The 20,174-nt window shown below is 35.4% G+C and overlaps 1 protein-coding gene across 1 annotated transcript in view; it reads right to left on the bottom strand.

Annotated features, from left to right (window-relative positions):
• Nucleotides 1-309: 309 nt before the first annotated feature.
• The window catches only part of LOC127846958 (zinc finger CCCH domain-containing protein 15-like), a 29,550-nt gene continuing 9,685 nt past the window's right edge, over nucleotides 310-20,174 (bottom strand). The window contains exons 3-12 of the mRNA XM_052378415.1: nucleotides 19,554-19,656; nucleotides 18,125-18,268; nucleotides 16,431-16,522; nucleotides 14,835-14,940; nucleotides 12,540-12,616; nucleotides 8,042-8,110; nucleotides 7,173-7,250; nucleotides 4,065-4,191; nucleotides 2,062-2,208; nucleotides 310-775 (exon numbers count right to left, since the gene is read on the bottom strand). Coding sequence (XP_052234375.1) covers nucleotides 573-775; nucleotides 2,062-2,208; nucleotides 4,065-4,191; nucleotides 7,173-7,250; nucleotides 8,042-8,110; nucleotides 12,540-12,616; nucleotides 14,835-14,940; nucleotides 16,431-16,522; nucleotides 18,125-18,268; nucleotides 19,554-19,656 — 1,146 coding nt within the window. The 3' untranslated portion in view covers nucleotides 310-572. The remainder of the gene's footprint in view (nucleotides 776-2,061; nucleotides 2,209-4,064; nucleotides 4,192-7,172; nucleotides 7,251-8,041; nucleotides 8,111-12,539; nucleotides 12,617-14,834; nucleotides 14,941-16,430; nucleotides 16,523-18,124; nucleotides 18,269-19,553; nucleotides 19,657-20,174) is intronic.

The raw sequence follows: 20,174 nt of genomic DNA, 5'->3' as shown, positions 1-20,174 counted from the left end.
GAGATCGGAGGGAAACAACTTGAGTTAGAGAGCGGACACTTAATACTGACTGACCGACAGACAAGCTCACTCCCATGTACCCCCCTTAACTTCCGTTTGTGGGGGTATAATAAATTGGTTTAAACTTAAAAAGAGCACCTTGTTTAAGTAACATTCCTGAAGATATATGCACATTAATAGTGTCTTAAATGTTATTACACCTGATTTTGTTTTGTATTACCGCCACATTCAGGGCTGTGATGGTGCATATATACTTATTACTGCTTACTGGACAACAAACAGAAAACAATTCAAAACAAACTTCACAAATTCCTTTAAAATCAATTTATTTCCTCCACTTGAAGGTACCAATAAATTAGCAGTGTTTAACCAACGACACACATTTCTTGCAAGTTACCGGTATAATATCCAGCCCTGAACCACAATTTAAACTTATTCTGGGAAAAAACTAACATCTTCCACAAAAACTTCAATGCAGATTATATACAATAGTACATTAAATGAGCCACTTTCACACATTCAATTAACAAGGTGAATGAAAAATCTAAGCAGGAACACTTTAAGCAAGCACGTCAGTCCTCCAGATCCAATGTTTCCAGGTCTTCTTCCACTAAATCTAGATCTTCCCCATCAAATAAATCCTCATCAATTTCAATGTTATCATCCGAATGTTTTGTTGCGGCCATTGCCATCGCTATAGCAACGTCAGTGTCATTTGGCTCCCCTCCCCCTTCTGCCCCTATTGCCCCTGCATGGTCGAGTTTATTTTCATCACCTGTAGTATGAAGAAATCACAATAAATGAAATGGGCCATACTCTGTGAAAAGAGGATTTAATTCTTGTGCGTAAAGTGTCGTACCAGATTAGCCTGTGCAGTCCACACAGGCTAACCAGGGACAACACTTTCTGCTTTTAATAAATTAGCCTGTGTGGACTGCTTTATGATATTTTTCGTTTAAAGAAAGTCTCTAGTTAGCAAATATGTTTTTTGTAAATCCTGTTAACATTCCTTTTGAAGAATTTACCTTTTTATGCAAAACCAAAATGCAATAAAAGCAAATGTGTACATTTTTATGGATAAAATACTGGTAATATGTGTATGTTGTTATTATATTTAATAGTAAACTTATATTTAATTGCCTTTAAAGCATTACAAAGCATTACAAAATAATTTTTTTGTTTTATTTTTATGCTTGGTCTCTTATAACAAAATATTCTATTAAGTAACACAAACTACCAGTTTTGTCACAAATGTAACTAATACTGCCACACCATTTTGTCAGCTATGTTACAGCACAAACAAACTTAGGAATGTATGGGTATATGGGGAGGAAGTGTCTTGCACACCTCCACTCCATGGTGATGACTCTTTTATGTTTCCACATTTATTCAATTCAATTGCTTGGGAATTGTGAGGGTAGTTTTCTCCACAAACTTAACTTTTTTTTATAAACAAAGCAATGCACATAGTCAATTGTCAATGGAGTAAATTGTTTTTCAGGGTATAATAACAATTCAGAAAGTTTTTACTATTGTGAAAGGACAAAAGATGGACCAGGAAAAAAACAATATACTTTATTATCGCCATAAAATTTCCAGTAAAAAAAAGACTTTTCATGGAAACTTAACTTCGTAGATTTCTGATTTGTGACAAAAAATGAGGAATTTCTATCGGTCTTTTTCCAAATATTTTGTGCTGAATTAATGGATCCGTCAACTTAAGAAAGCAAAAAACAAGATATGTGTTTGTCAAAATCACAATGCCCCCTACTGCGCCGCTTTCAAGCCATATATTTGACCTTTAACCTCGAAGGATGACCTTGACCTTTCACCACTCAAAATGTGCATCTCCATGAGATACACATGCATGCCAAATATCAAGTTGCTGTCTTCTATATTGCAAAAGTTATGGGCAATGATAAAGTGATCGGACAGACGGACAGACTGACGGACATTTCAACTGCTATATGCCACCCTACCGTGGGCATAAAAATTATGTACTATTAATAGTAATAATTTTACAGTATAGAGAAAGACTTTATTACACTGATGGAGACATACCGTCATGCCCAACTTCATTGCCGTTCACCATGTGTTCAGTTGCCATCCTGGACTCCTGAACTCTACGAGCCTTCTCAAACCTGTCTTCCTCTGCCTTTGTACCCGTATCATCCCTTTCCGTGGGGACAAACATGGACAGGTTGATGTCTGAAGTAAAAATGTTTGCAGTGTTGTTTTTTTCACCATTTTTCACCACAATACCAATATAGCCCACTGGTGACTATGTTGTTCAATGAATCAGAACCAGTTTCGAACTTGGTAATAATATGATTAGAATAAAATTTGATCTCACCAATTTCATGAGGATTATACAATAAATGTGATTTCTGAGGGTTGACAATTTTACTGTTGTCATATAAGGAAAACTGCCCCACTCTCTCGTGTCAATGTTTTTCAACAGACCCAAGCCATTTTCGAACTCAGTTCAGATATCATTAGAACAGATTCTCTGACCAATGTCATGAAGATCAGACTAAAATGTGATTTCTAAGGGGTAAACAGGGTTTTATTAAAGCCATATAAGGAAAAGTGCCCTGCCCCCCTAGCAGCCATGTTTTTCAACAAACCAGAACTATTTTCAAATGCAGCTGAGATATCATAAGAACAAATGTTCTGACTAAGTTTCATGAATTTGAAGTAAAGTTTCATGAATTTTAAGTATTAAAAGTCATTTACAATCAATGAGACTTCTAGAGTGTTAACTAGATTTTTCTTTAATTTTCCTTAATTACATAGCTTTTGACCTAACATCAACCCAGTTATAATTGGGAAAATCTTCTGACCAAGTTTCATGAAGATGGGACAATTCCTGTGGCCTCTAGAGTGTTAACGAGGTAAATGCTGATGACAGACGACGCAATACAGACAAAAGGCAATTACAAATGCTCATAAAAGCTGTATGTCTTTAGTTAAAAATTGTATCATCTGGAATCAAAAGAGCGGTCTATGACCAAAGTATAAATAATGTTTTACCCTCAAAAAAGTTACCCCAGTCATGTTGGCTACATCTACATACTTTCCAGAAATTAAAATCACTTCCATGGTGCAGCAGGCTTTGATAAAAATAAATATAGAAACAAGAGTGCCAATTTTTCACAAGATACGCCCGTTTGAAGGTTTTGGACAACTTGATAACTTTACCATGACCCATATATGAACTTGACCTACATATCATCTAGACACAACTTCTGACCAAATTTGGTGAAGATCAGATGAAAACTACTTCAATTAGAGAGCGGACACCATGCTAAATGCTTGAAATGCACTAAGTGACCTCGTGATCTAGTTTTTGACTCGGCATGACCTATATTTAAACTTGACCTAGATATTGTCTAGACACAACTTCTGACCAAATTTGGTGAAGATCAGATGAAAACTACTTCACTTAGAGAGCAGACACCATGCTAAATGCTTGAAATGCACTAAGTGACCCCTGTGACCTAGTTTTTGACCCTGCATGACCCATATTCGAACTTGACCTATATATTGTCTAGATACAACTTCTAACCAAGCATGGTGATAATCGGATGAAAACTACTATTACAGAGCGGACACTATGCTAAATGTTTGAAATGCACTAAGTGACCCCATGACCTAGTTTTTAACCCAGCATGACCCATATTCGAACTTGACCTAGATATTGTCCAGATACAACTTCTGACCTAGCTAGGTGAAGATCGGATAAAAACTACTTCAATTAGAGAGCGGACACCATGCTAAATGCTTGAAATGCACTAAGTGACCCTGTGACCTAGTTTTTGACCCTGCATAACCCATATTCGAACTTGATCTAGATATTGTCTAGATAAACTTCTGACCAAGTTTGGTGAAGATCGGATGAAAACTATTTAAATTAGAGAGCGGACACTGCTGTGGACGCCCGCCAAGGTGAAACTATAATACGTCCCTTTTTTTAAAACGGGCGTATTAAAAGGATATACATGTACTATGTGTTAATTTAAGATCACTACACGTAACTTAAACTGCAAAAAAACTTCTGTTACCTTTAACAACAACTTCCGCATCGTCATCATCATCATCATATTCACGTAGCAAGGCATCGTCGCCCGCCTCTTCATCGTCCCCAGCAATCAGGTCAGGGTTGAACTCAAACATTTCTCTTCCGCTGATCTGTCAACAAAGCAGAAATTAAGGTTAAAAGGTTATGAGACATAGGGTAGTAACAGAAACAAGAGCTGTCAGAGGACAGCGCGCTTGACTATTGGAGTGCTTGACAGTATAAAGTAAGCCATCATGGAGTGGGGGGGGGGTATAATGTGGGTGTTTGATCATTTAATAATAGTCTTTCAAAAATATGAAGAAAAAAAAAATTGGGGGGGGGGGCGTGGTGGATGGTTTGAGTTGAGTGCAATGTGGTATGTCAGGTAAGTGTTGTTTTGTCAAACTTTAACATAGATTTATCAATAATTTGCATATTCTAAGTATACAAGGGGCAATAATTCTGTCAAAATGCTTGATACAGTTGTCTGCTCTTGTTTATAGGTCGGGGTCATGATGGTAAACAAGTATGCAAAATATGAAATCAATATGTCAAGGGACACAGGAAATATTTGGGGTAGTATGCAAACTTTAACATAGATTTATCAATAATATGCATATTCCAAGTATAAAAGGGGCCATTATTCTGTCAAAATGCTTGATACAGTTGTCTGCTCTTGTTTTTATGTTGGGGTAATGATGGTAAACAAGTATGCAAAATATGAAAGGAATATGTCAAGGGACACAGGAAATATTTGGGGTAGTACGCAAACTTTAACATAGATTTATCAACAATATGCATATTCTAAGTATAAAAGGGGCCATAATTCTGTCAAAATGCTTGATACAGTTGTCTGCTCTTGTTTATAGGTTGGGGTCATGATGGTAAACAAGTTTGCAAAATATGAAAGCAATATGTCAAGGGACAATGAAAATAATTGGGGTAGTACGAAAACTTTAACATTTGCACGGAAACGGAAACGGCGACGCCGGGGTGAGTAGGATAGCTCCACTATATATATTTCATATATAATAGTCAAGCTAAAAAATGAGACTAGGTCTTTTTAATTAAAGGGATGGCCTAGCTTTAAATTTTAAGAAAAACAGTCGCCATGTTGTATTGGACATGGTGTTTGCCTAGCAACCAAAAAGTTATGGTTTTGATCCCCACTTTGAAAGAGTTCTTTACATCTCCTCTATAGACACCAAGTACTGGTTCTGCTGGAGAAACAGACTCAAGGGCATGTCAATAAGCCCTTGACTTCCAACGCTGAAATAAATAGGTTAAAGGTCTTGAAGGATGACCTTGACCTTTCAACAATCAAAATGTTCAGCTCCATGAGATTCACATGCATGCCAAATATCAAGTTGGTTCATGTATCTTCAATATTGCAAAAGTTATGGCCAATAAAGTTTTCGGACAGACGGACAGTTCAAATGCTATATGCCACCCTACCGGGGGCATAAAAATATGTAATAAGTTTCATTTAATGAGAACATTAACAAACAAACAATTCACAAACACTTTGGGTTAAAACATGTCAGACTCCATTGTGCTTATTTCACCAAAATAAATAGAGGATATTTGTTGGATTTGGTGGAATATTGATTTTAATTCTTAAATGATCATAGAAAATAATATTTTCACAAGTGGCACACATTTATTTTCTTTCATTTTTCTATGATCACGAGTTAATTAAAATTTATAGTCCACCAAATCCAACACATTTTCTTGTTATTTTATGCATACAAATGATTTTAAATGATTATTTTTTTTGCCATTACAGTCAATCTTATTCCCTGTTGGTTCCCCAACTATGTCATTACATGTATGTTCAAGGGAAGCTTATTTGTATGTTTCATTTGGATCACAATGGGAAAACCAAACATATCCAATAATAGTTCCGGTAAAACAATGAAAACTAGAGCTTTGTCACAGACGTAACGAATACCCCCACATGCCGCATTGACACATAATATTTTGCATGTCGTCTTCACAAAAAACAGCGGACACCATGCTCAATTTTTAAAACGCACTAAATGACCCCTTGACCTAGTTTTTGACCCAGAAAGGCCCATGTTCTATCTTGGCCTTAAGATCATCTCCATAAAACTTCTGACCAAGTTTGGTGAAGATCGGATGTAAACTACTTGAATTAGAGAGCGGACACCATGCTGAATGTTAAAAAACGCACTAAGTGACCCCGTGACCTAGTTTTAGGCCCAGAATGGCCCATGTTCAAACTTGTCCTAGGGATCATCTAGATACAACTTCTGACCAAGTTTGGTGAAGATTGAATAAAAACTACTTGAATTAGAGAGCGGACAAAATTGTGATGTTTAAAACGCACTAAGTGACCCCGTGACCTTGTTTTTGACCCGGCATGACCCATATTCAAACTTGCCCTAGACATTATCAAGATACAACTTCTGACCAATTTTTGTGAAGATTGGATAAAAACTACTTGAATTAGAGAGCGGACAACATGGTAAGGTTTAAAACACACTTAGTCACCCGGTGACCTAGTTTTTGACCCAGCATTGCCCATGTTCGAACTTGACCTACACATCATCTAGTTACAACTTCTCACCAAGTGTGGTGAAGTTCGGATTTAAACTATTTGAAATAGAGAGCGGACACCATGCTCAATGTGTAAAACGTACAGAGTGACCCTGTGACCTAGTTTTTGATCTGGCATGGCCCATGTTCGAACTTGGCCTTCAGATCATCTAGATAAAACTTCTGACCCAGTTTGGTGAAGATCGGATGAAAACTACTTTAATAAGAGAGAGGACACCATGCTGAATGTTAAAAACGCACTAAGTGACCCAGTGACCTAGTTTTTGACCCGGCAAGGCCATTGTTCGAACTTCGCCTTAAGATCATCTAGATACAACTTCTGACCAAGTTTGGAGAAGATCAGATGAAAACTACTTGAATTAAAGAGCGGACAACATGCTGAATGTTTAAAACGCACTAAGCAACTCCAACACCTAGTTTTTGACCCGTTTGAAATAGTGAATTATCTGTTTTAATTCACTGATATTTCTCTATTAACCACTGGAGAACATATAATAAAGAGTTGTCTTTTCCAACAAAGGCTTATACTTACTCCCAGCACTTTCCCTTGTTTGAAATCATTCTTCTTCTTATCCTGATCTTTCATCAATATCTTTATCTTCTCTTTCCGCTGATGATAATATAAAAAGTTAAATGAGCTGAAAGTTTACCCTTTCCCCCATAAGAAGCCAAGTGAAAATGGCTCTGGCAACCAGCATAAAACCAGAACAGCCTGCGAGTAACTCGCAGTCTGTTAAGGTTTTATGTTGTTTGCTGCTTATCAGTAACTAAGGGTTGGAAATGAAACCTTTACAACTTGAATCTAGTAAGAAAGGTCTTTAATTTAATTAAACTTTCTAAGGGACTTCAAATGCGTGAAAATACAACCTAACTCTTTACCACTCAGATATTGATACGCACTTAGACTTGTTCCCTTAGAAAATCAAATTAAATTGTATACCTTTCTAACTTGATTCAAGTACATAACGCTTTTTTTTCAAACCATAAGGTGATGAGCAGCAAACTGCATAAAACCTGAATAGACTGCAAGTAAGGCACAGGCTGTTCTGGTTGTGGTGTTTAAATATAGCCATTCTGACTTTGCTTCTAAGTGGGAAAGGGCTAAACAAAGTACATATACACTATGATACATTAAACAATAAGAAGTTTGGGCTTTTTTAAAACTACCATTATGATATTTTGATAGTTGTATTAAATGTATTCCAGAGATATTTCGAAATTATGTTTCCTCCTGCTAAAGCACCTGAAGTTTCACTTCATGTATATACAGCCTATGATGGAACAACAAATCAGCTGACGTCAAATCTATGGGAAAATAATAACCTTGATGAAATAGCACAGCTAAGCAATGGCCATTGGAATATTGGTGAATTCCTGTTACTGGTGGCATTATATGCTTACCTTCCTATCCTTCCATTTCAAAAAAGATTCCAGTGTAACTTTTGTTGTATTAGATCCTAATGCCGCTCTCTGAAGTGGAAATGAAAATCATGCCTATGATATGAAAACTAAGTTGATACTGAATAACGGGAAAATACCGTCTTTGTCCTAATAAAGTCAGGGGGGTTGCATAACTAACAAATAAAAACATGTCCTAATTTGAGGAAAAATGCAGTGTTAAAGTTTTTAAATTATAAAAACACCAAAGTTTATAGACCTGTGTCACTTACTAAATAAACAAGCAAATACATTCAATTGATAACTTGAACTAAATAAATTTACTTAATGGATGGGTGCATATCCCTTGATATAAGGTATAATTATAAAAAATAATAAAGTGTAGGGTCATTGTTTTCATGCATTGCAATTCTCCTTATTAATATCTATATGCCCATGAAGTTTCATGTTGAAATCTTGTATCGTATCTGGGATATAGCCCTGAAAAGTTTACTTACATCATACAAAAACAACAAATGGCAATAACTTTTTTTAAGAAAGTGTAGGGTAATGGTTCTAAAGCAATTCCCCTTATTAATATCTATACACTCATGATGTTGAAATATTGCATTGTATCTGAGATAAAGCCTTTAAAGTTACATCATACAAATCCAAATAAGGACAATAGCTCTTACTTAAAAAGTGTAGGGTTTTGGTGCCTAAGCATGGCACTTCTCCTCATTGATATTAACACACCCATGAAGTTTCATGTTGAAATCTCATATCTGAGATATAGTCCTGAAAAGTTATGTAATACACACACAAAAAAGGCCAATAACTCGTAACTATGAAAGTGTAGGGTTATGGTTCATTGTACTTCTCTCCATTGATATCAATCTATACACCTATGAAGTTTCTTGTTAATATCTTACATAGTTTCTGAGATATACATGTAGGCCTTTAAAGTTTGTAACAGACTGACGGCGGACTGACAGACTGACCGAGGGACAACACAAATTCTATATTCCTCTGCCTTTGGCAGGGGATAACAAGCAATTAAGTCCTATAAATAAACTCCATAAAGATATCTATCCATATTTCAAGTTTCATGAAAATATATTAAGAACTTTTAAAGTTATAGCAGGATCCAGAAAAGTGTGACGGACAAACTGACTGACTGACACACAGTGAGCAAAGTCCCCTCCGGTTTCACCTGTAGAGGACAATAAAAAATATCCGTCTGATTGAGTCAGATATATTGAATTTATATTGGCTAAGTGTTATTTTAAACGTGCTGCAAAGTAACCTGTATATTAAATATGGTAATCAGTAAAAACACAAGTGTACATTTGTGCACAACAAGACATGCATCCACAAGGCCCACATTCCACGTTTGTCTAAAATTATGTTTAAACAAGAAATGTGTTTGTCAGAAACACAATGTCCTCTACTGCGCCACTTTGAAGCTATATATATAACCTTTGACCTTAAATGACCTTGACCTTTCACCACTCAAAATGTGCAGCTCCATGAGATACACATGCATGCCAAATCAAATATGACATTGCTATCTTCAATATTGCAAAAGTTATGGCAAAATGTTAAAGTTGGAGCAAACAAACAAACAAACCAACCAAAAGACAGGGCAAGAGCAAAATGTCCCCCACTATAGTGGTGGGGGACATAAAAAAAGCCAGGCTATGGTCAAAATTACCTTTGACCTCTAAAGGTGAACTTTGAGGTCGGGGATGGGGTTTACATTGGGATGGTGGTTAGATATTTCCATACATTAATGGTAAAGTTTAAGCTGTAACAGGAATGTTCAAGCTGTTTTATGGATAACTTTGACACTTGACTTCTATATGCGATCTTGACCTTCCAGTTATAGAGGAGAGTGTTACCGTACATGCAACATGACATCTTGTGGTGGATGAAATGTGCTATTTTTTTTTCAAAATCTATCCATACACTACAATGTTAGGGTTGAGACAGGAAGCTTTGCACAGACATGCAGTCGGAGAGTGCAACTGCCTTCTTTGAATATAACAGTTGTTCTAAGTCATTTAAAATTAATTAATATATGGAAAAATTATGGCCAGGGCTTGCACTAAGAAATAAATTTTGGAAGTCCTGACTTCCTGCCCTTTACTTATGGAAGTCCCACTCAAAAATGTTGGAAGTCCAAACAACTTTATTGTTGATGTTAACAGAATGTAAACTGCGTAAATGATCACAAACTCTTCCCATCCATTTTGGGTCACTGTTCATCTGTGAAAGTAACTAGATATATCTTACAACAAGGCGGAGACTACCCTAGGCTTTAAAAATAGGGAGAAGTTTGGAAAATCAGGGTATAAGTTTGTGCAAACAATATCGACTTAAAAAACAAAACATGTTAATTTTAAAACTTTTATTATTTCTATCATTTTACTATGTTCATTTGTAAAAACAATAAATTCTCATTAAAATCTACGTAATCATAACACATTTAAGTCATTCAACACATTTAAGTAATTTGAGATATGTGCGGTTGCACATTTTCATCACATATTTATTCTCATTTTATTATCCTCATCCCTATGACTGCATTTGCAACAAAACACAATCTTAATGAATGGTCATGATGGAGCATCTAGTATATCAATTACTGTTTATCCGAATACTATATATGTCCGAAATATGTACACTTAATACATGCCTTACCAGTTTAACTTTAATAATCCAAACTTTCCTTGTTGTTTTCTGGTTTAACAAACCTTATCAAATAGTTGTTAAATCCATTTAATGTTTTCTCCATTATTGAACCAACATTACTTGTAATTTGAATCGCCAGCTTTGAACTGAACGCGGGTTGAATGTTACAATAGGTCAGCCATTTGCAATGTCGAAAGTCATGACGTAGCAATTTAATTCTACTCGGATAAATTATATCTAATCCAGGAAATGTGTTTTCTGAATGTTTCTGACTAGTAAAATGACTTGTTAGTATAGAAAATGAACTGTGATTCCAGTTTATATAAGATGGTTATTACCAGGGATCATATTATTTTCGGTTTCGAGTAATAACTTATTACTCGTAATTATCGGTGGATTAACAGACTGAGAAAACTCGCGGGACCTAATACGGTAGTGATTCTACGTAATTAATTAAACTTTGATCAATTTTGTTTTCCTTTAATTATTTTTGCCGTCTTTCTTTTACCGTGCCGTCTGCCCAAAACCAGCAAGTATCTCCTAATCATTAGACAACATATGGCACGCGCAGAGGCACGAGTGTGTTGTTAAAGCAACCAATTTTAAGCCACTGCTTTGTCACGGTCAATTTGCGATCCGCGCGGGGGGGTAAGTTGTGTAACCGTTAGAAAAACAACACACAATAAACTTGCTAATCACCTGTGGGCGGTAGCAAATATAAGGAGGCAGAGTTTAGACTGATCGAGACGTGTGCAAAACACATTAAGTCGGCAGAAAGCAGTGTTGATTGAAGTGTTATTTTAATCGACAGCTTACGTCACGGGTTGCTATTTTTGGCGTATGACCAATTTTAAGGAAGTACAGTGGACGTCATGGTTTTTTTTATCGGCGTATGGAAACAATTATCGGGCGTAATATACGGCCGTACGCCGCTTAGTGCAAGCCCTGGTTATGGCTGAGACAGACCTTTTTTTGGAAAAAAAATTAACCTTTGTCCTCCAAAAGTGACATTGACATTTGAGGTTAGTAGATAGTCCTGTTTGCAATTTCTACAAAATTATATAAAAAAATCCATCAATATGCAGCCCAGTTATGGGTGAGATAGGATGTTTGATAACATGGTCAGACGTACAGACATACAGTCAGACTGCTATATTCTGCCATCTTTGCAGCATGGCATGTAAACTATTGTTTTCTATTAATATTTGCTAATTTTTTGGTATCAGATCCTAATAATTTGCAATTTCCATCATATATTTAACTTAGATTGGTTAGCAATTATGTAATAACATATTCATGTTAAACAGTATTAGGACTGGTTCTAAATATTTTTAAACTACATTATTTTCAGGATGTGAACATTTGCAAACTTGATTCTGCTATTAAAAAAAGCATAATGATGTAGGAAATTGCAATCCATTTCTAGCTTCACTTACAATCTTCCACATTAAACAATCATATTATCGATTGATTGATATTTTAAGGGGTTTTGAGATTAGAGAGGGAAAAATAGGCGATTAATAGCATTCTCAGAAAGAAATACCTATGCCACCTTGTTCTGTGAATACTGAGCTTAATGCATGCGTCTAAAGTGTCATCCCATGTTAGCCTGTGCACAGACTAATCAGGTACGACATTTCTGTTTAATGGAATTTTTCATTTAAAATGAAGTCTCTTCCTAACGAAAATTCAGTTTAGGCCTATAAAGTGTCATCCCTTATAAGCCTGTGCTATATGCTAATCTGGGATGACACTTTACACACATTTGCATTTAACCCTTTTTCCCTGATTAAAGCTAAATGGTTTCCACTGATTTCACTTTTCATACCTCTTTTTCCACGAGCTCTTCTATAGAGATTTTATCGTCCTTTTCATCTTTCTTCTGATCTTTCTTTAACACAAAACCTGATAAGAAGAAAAGTGATACTATCTGTACACCAACATGCACATTCCAAAATATCTGTACAATTTATATGCTCTCCTGATAAGTATTTAAGGTGATACTTTTTAAAAAAGTAGTTTTTAGTTTGCCTTTCCTTATGCAAATTACCCCTTTCAGTGTGGGACCCGAATTTTAAAGGCCTTTGCAAACAGTTTAGATCCAGATGAGACGCCACAAAACGTGGCGTCTCATCAGGATCCAAACTGTTTGCTATTCTGATAGTATTCTTTGAAAAAAATAGAAAAAAATGCTAATTTTAGAAATTCTGCAGACGACATTTTAGCAGACGACAAATTTCCCAGCATGCAAATTAAAAATCTGTGTTGGAAAAAGATACTGAGAAGCATTCAATTCCAGTTAAGTAATATCTTGATTTTATAAACCATTACATCTTTAATTAAAAATAAAATGTTCTGTAACTTTAGATATCATATATTCCTTTCAAAAGCTTTTACCCAAGGCAATTCCTTTCCACTAACCAATTCTTAGACCTAAACCTCAAAACAAAGAATTTTCTTTAAACTGTAATGTTTTAAAACTAATTGAAAGTCCTGTCTAGCATGGCAGCTAACACTTATAATAGCATTATTCTTTGCTTGGAACAACATGTTAATGACATTAGCATCATCTTTAGCTTGTCTATATGCAAACTATGATGAATGTACATATTATTCTGGTTTATTCTTTATTCATAGGTCTTAACCCTTTCCCACTCAGAAGCAAAGTGAAAATGGCATTTGCAAACAGCACAAAACCAGAACAGCCTGCGAGTAACTCAAAGTATGTTCAGGTGTTATGCTGTTTGCTGCTCATCAGTATCTAAGGGTTGGAAATGAAGCCTTTTAAACTTGAATTTAGTAAGAAAGGTATTTAATTAAATGTAACTTTCTTAAGGACTACAAATGCGTCAAAATACTTATCTAAGTGGTAAAGAGTTAATAGCATAAGCATCATCTTTAGCTTGTCTATATTCAAACTCTGATGCATGTATTTTGGTCCATTCTTTACTCTTAGGTCCTAGAAAGGCTTGGTGAACACGGGCTCATGGGCATGACTTATTAATAATTGTAACACATGCTCAAGTCGCAATAAAAATTTATTCACTAAGCATCAACATTACACATTAGTAAATTTAAATTATGCTTTTCATCCCCATCCAACATTTCTAATGTCCTTTATTGTGAGAACATATTGATCATATGTGTTTATTTTGATATGAACTAAAAATGTATGTGATAACTTTAGATCATCCTAAGACCTTTGATAAGGCATAGCCAAGAAACTGGACTGGACTTCAAATCGAATGATCGCAAGTTTGATTCTCAGCACGGCTAAATCACATTGTGGTGATATGTCATTAAATCATTTGTACGGCCATTCTTTTTCTACCGGATATAATTTTGGCAGTTGTAAGTAACTGACAACAGTTTGTGCACAAAGTATTATGTAAACCTGGGGCCCTATTCACCAAACAATTCATAGACTTAAGTCTAAGAATAAAGAAAATTCTTTAAATTAGCAAATTCAAGAATTTCTTTAGTATTGAGTCAAACTCTGCAGTAAACATCTCTATCTATATTATTCTTCATATAGAACATTTTGTTAATGACATTATCACCAGTGGAGGCCTGTATATATTCAAACTCTAAACACATTTTTCTTGGTTCTAAGTCTATTCTTTATTCTTAAGTCTAAGAATCGGTTGGTGAATACTGGCCCTCTGCTAACCCGTGAAAAGTGTAAGTAAACTGACAACCGTGATATGGCTGAAATACTGCTGAAAACAGCAAACAATCCTCAAAGTCTTAACTCTTTCAGTGCGGGAACCGAATTTTGAAGGCCTTTGCAAACCGTTTGGATCCAGATGAGACGCCACAGAACGTGGCGTCTCATCAGGATCCAAACTGTTTGCTATTCGGATAGTATTCTTTGAAAAAAATCGAAGAAAATGCTAATTTTAGAAATTCTGCAGACAACATTTTAGCAGACGACAAATTTCCGAGCATGCAAAGGGTTAAACAAAGTCTCTTCTAGGCAAAAATCAAGTCAAGGTGGAAAGTGTTGTCCCTGATTAGCCGTGCAGACTGCACAGACTGCATCAGGAACGACAGTTTACACACATGCATTAAGCCTGGTTGTCCCCGACTGAGACCTGTATTACATAACGGTAACCAAACCCACCTGGTGGCAGGGCGTGTCGGTACATGCAGGCGTCGCCTCCGTTGGGACATGACCAGAACCAACCGTACTTGCACATCTCAACAGCTTCCAGGAAAAACTTGCAGATCTAAAATCGCAAAGCATGAACGGGGCTTTATGCATGTGTGTTAAGTGTTGTCCCAGATTAGCCTGCGCAGTAGGCATCAGCTTATCACGGAAATAATTTTCAGATTCAATGGTATGTTCCTTAACAGAAAGTCTCTTCTTAACAAAAATCCAGTTAAAGCGGTAAGTGTCGACCCTGAATATCTTTTGCGTACTGCACAGGCTAATCTGAGATGACACTTACGCACATGCATCATAGCCCCTCTTTATAGAGGAAAACTTATATCTTGAAGCATTTTCAAACTTATTTTTTCGATAGAGATTTGAATGGATGTTGAAATTCATATCTGGATTAAAGTATTTGATATCTGAATTCTTACAAAGTATAAAGATCTTTCTATACCCATACATTCATTAACATCCCAAGTTTACGACTCAAACATAAGTTCATTCTGCATAAAGTTGTTATCATAAAAAATACAAGTTCCTACAGCAATTTTTTGCCTTCTTTATAAAGTACTGGAAAACAGCACTTTCCTAATGGAGAAAATACTAAACAATTTCCCAAATGCTGTCCAAAGAAATCCCAAATGAAATTTTCCGAAAAAAAAAAAAAAAGATATGATATACATGTAAAATGCAACATTTTGTTAATTTTACCTACCCCGTATACTGCTTTATGGCTTAAACATAAGTTAATATAAGATTGACAACTTGACAACACTCAAGTTTTCAAATTCAAAGAATTTCTTAGCAACAAATAAAAAACACCAATTTCCCAATCTGAAGACTTCATAACGCGAATTTTACCAGTTTCTTTTTTTTTGGCACTAATTTTTCCCATTTAGGGCATATAAAATCGCTGTACTTAGCATGCATTTTTGATCTGACAAGTATCAATGAATACTCACAATTGAATTTTTAATACGACAAATATTCAATGAATACTCACACTTGAAGTTTTGATATCACAAATATACAATGAATACTCACAAGTGAAGTTTTGATATCACAAATATACAATGAATACTCACAAGTGAAGTTTTGATATCACAAATATACAATGAATACTCACAATTGAAGTTTTTATATCACAAATATGCACTGAATACTCACAATTGAAGTTTTTACATCACAAATATGAATGAATACTCACAATTGCATTTTTTATGTCACAAATATGCAATGAATACTCACAATTGAAGTTTTATCACAAATATGAAATGAATACTCACAATTGAAGTTTTATCACAAATATGAAATGAATACTCACAATTGAATTTTTTATATCACAAATATGCACTGAATACTCACAATTGAAGTTTTTACATCACAAATATGAATGAATACTCACAATTGCATTTTTTATGTCACAAATATGCAATGAATACTCACAATTGAAGTTTTATCACAAATATGAAATGAATACTCACAATTGAAGTTTTATCACAAATATGAAATGAATACTCACAATTGAATTTTTTATGTCACAAATATGCAATGATTACTCACAATTGAAGTTTTGGGCTTTGCTTTCTCTGACTCGCCGTGCTTCTGGTTGACCACTTCTTCCAACTTCTGTTCATCCCAGTTTTCCATCTTATCTGGAATTCATGGAAGAACAAAATAAGTGTTTATTTGTTTATTTGCCCCTGATTAATCTTAATTCATTTTATTTTTGTGTAAGTCAATATAGACGATTTTTTTTATGATGAAGAACAAATCTTTTCACTGATAGAAACTGACATCGCTTTAAATGTATGGCAATAATTTTCTAAATATTATTACAACTTAATGATTAGGCTACCATTTACTTTTCTCTAAATAACAAAAGCAGCACATATACCAATTTTATTAACGAAATACTAACAAAGATCATAGCGTCTAAACCATTTCACACTCAGAAGCAAAGTGAAAATGGTCATAGGCAAACAGCATAAAACTTGAAAGCCTGCAAGTAACTCGTAGTCTGCTCAGGTTATATGATTTTTGCTGCTCATCAGTATTATAGGGTTGGAAACATAGCCTTTAAAATTTTCTTCAATAAATAAGGGTTTTTAATTCAATTTGATTCTTCTCAGGGAAAACGTATCTCATTCCAAGAGGTTAAGGGTTACATAAACATCCAGGGCTGATATTCATCAACCTATTGATTCTTACACTTAAGAAATGGAGCTTTGTCACAGATGTGATGTATACCCCCACATGATGCATTGACACAGAATATTTTGCATGCTGTCTTCACAAAACAAGAGAAGCTAATTTATGGTGATTATTAAGAATTAATATGCCATTATCATTTATGGCCATTTTGACCTTTGAAATCTTGAATTCTTTCGTATGACACGCCGTCCAATGACTGTGAACAAAATTAATGTACAGAGTTATTTTAAAATCTCACAATGAATGACATAGTTATGGCCCTGACAAGCTCATTTATGGCCATTTTTGACGTTTGAACTCAAAGTGTGACCTTGGAGATATCGACGTAATTCTTTTGCGCGACACACCGTCCAATGATGGTGAACAAATTTGCCAAATGATTTTAAAATCTCACAATAAATTACTAAGTTATGGCCCGGACAAACATTTGACCTTTGAACTTCAAGAATGACCTTTACCTTGGACCTTTACCTTGGAGATATCGACGTACTTCTTTCACATGACACACCATCCCATGATGGTGAACAAATGTACCAAGTCATTTTAAAATCTAACGATAAATGACATGGTTATGGTCCGGACAAACGTTTGGTTTAAAACACACTAATCGACCCCGTGACCTAGTTTTTTACTTGGCATGACCCATATTCAAACTTGACCTAGACATCAACTTGTGACCAAGTTTGGTGAAGATCGGATAAAATTTTGGGACAGACCGACAGACAGATCGACAAAGTGACTCCTATAATAGCCCCCATTACCAATGGTAATGGGGGTATAATAAAGAATAGTCTTGGACTCGATGAAAATACCTTAGAGGTTGCATATTTAACATAGGTTAAAAATGGTGCTTATCATTAACATATTGTTCTCAACAAATGATTTGTGATTATACATGTAGGTCTTGATAATTATGCTAAGCTTGACTTACAAGTAGGTCTGGTTTGTTACATTTAAGAGAATATTATTTATTTTTTCTATTTTAAAAAAGTTTAAAAATGAATTGATGAATACAGTCCCAGATTGAGTTTTCCTATACTCACCATCATCTTCCCTGACGTCCTCATACAGATTCCGCTTCTCTCCCTTGCGCTGAATGTTGAGGTCATGAGAGAATTTACACTTCTCTCCCTTTGAACACTGGCCTTGCTTGAAAAACGCGCATATAACTGATTTCGGGTCCACGCCTAGAATTAAAAGCAAATCATGCAGAGTTATCATCGATAAAATGTGTCATTGTTCACGTACAGTTTTATTATGATCTTTCACACAATTTGTGGTAGCATCATGTCATGCTGTCTCAGGATGGACTGCCAGTATTTAAAGAGTTTTACATCAAATGTTGTTTATTTCCAACATATTAATATAATACAAAATCAAAGCAAATTCATAAGTAAGACTTGAATTGCAGAGACTGCCTGTACCCATTACCCCATCCCCTACCCCATAAAATCTCCATGGCTTTACACACTTTGCCATAAAAGAACCCTTATGGCACAAAAAGAATACTGGAAATCCATTATAAATTCACAAGCCTTCAGCCATGCATATTGACTGGCTATTGTTCAGAAAGTATGAAAAATAACTATAAGCACCACACTGTCAAATCATGTAACTAAGAGACAAGCATCTTTTACTTTGGGCCAAACAGAATTGTATCTATTATATTTTGGTGCGTATCAAAATTTAAGACGCAAATTCCAGAGGAAAGTGATATTTGATACTTTTGAAATCCTTTCCGTATGGGAATTTAAGCACATCGTTATTCTAAGCCATCAAATAGGGAAACCAATTTTTGCTATATTTCATATATTGAGCTTGTTTTAGCTCTGAAATTCGCTGTTCACCAGAATCTTAGTGTAAGAAATGAAGCCTTTAAACCTGAATATAGTAAGAATCGTCTTAAATTTCATTAGATTTAACCCTTTCCCACTCAGAAACAAGTGAAAATGGATATGTGCAAACAGCATAAAACCAGAATAGCCTGGGAGTAACTCGCCATCTGTTCAGGTTTTATGCTGTTTGCTGCTCATCAGTACCTAAGGTTTGAAGAGGACGCTTTAAAAACTTGAATCTAGTAAGAAAGGTCTTCAATTAAATATAACTTTCTAAGGGACTACAAACCCTTGAAAATAGGTATCCATGTGGTAAAGGGTTAATAAAGCCATACAAAAGCGTCAAAAGGCACATCCGAGAAGTAAAGAGTTAAACAAGATGTGTTTGTGAGACACCATGCCCCCCCCATATATTTGACCTTTGACCTTGAAGGATGACCTTGACCTTTCACCACTAAAAAAATCTCTCCATAAGATACACATACTTGCCAAATATCAAGTTGCTATCTTCAATATTGCAAAAGTTATGGCCAATGTTAAAGTTTGTCGCAAACAAACCAACAAACAAACAGACAGGGAAAAAAACAATAAGTCCCCCAGTATAGACAGGAGACATGTCTGAGTCACTGAACACTACCTTTGCCGACAGCCTGTTGAACTGGCCTGAACAGTTTGTTCAGATCATCCAGCTCTTCAGCTTTTTTCTTCTTAGCATCCACCGGCTTGTTGAGGTCATCGATCTTAAACAGATACAATAGAGCAACGTTCTTGGATATCTGGGATTCATGTGTGTACCAGATTAACCCTTTGCATGCTGGGAAATTTGTCGTCTGCTAAAATGTTGTCTGCTCAATTTCTAAAATTAGAATTTTCTTTAATTATTTTCAAAGAATACTATCCAAATAGCAAACAGTTTGGATCCTGATGAGACGCCACGTTCTGTGGTGTCTCATCTGGATCCAAACTGTTTGCAAAGGCCTTCAAAATTCGGTTCCCGCACTGGAAGAGTTACAATTCGCTGAGCGCATAAGATAATCAGTGGCAACACTTTCAGCTTTTATGAAATGGTTTGTTTGAAGTGAAAAATCAAATAAAGGCAAAAAGTGTCATCCCTGATTAGCTTATGCAAACTGCACACACTTTTATCTATTTTATAAGCTTTTACTTTTCATATTCAACATTGATTCATGTAAATTGTTGTCAACATTCTTCGTTGTCTGTGTAGTAAAAGCATGACAACTAAAAAATTACATGTCAA

Source organism: Dreissena polymorpha, chromosome 10 (assembly GCF_020536995.1).
Source record: "Dreissena polymorpha isolate Duluth1 chromosome 10, UMN_Dpol_1.0, whole genome shotgun sequence".
NCBI lineage: Eukaryota > Metazoa > Mollusca > Bivalvia > Myida > Dreissenidae > Dreissena > Dreissena polymorpha.
The sequence above is the reverse complement of the archived record's forward strand: the minus strand, read 5'-3'. Positions and strand labels throughout refer to the sequence as shown.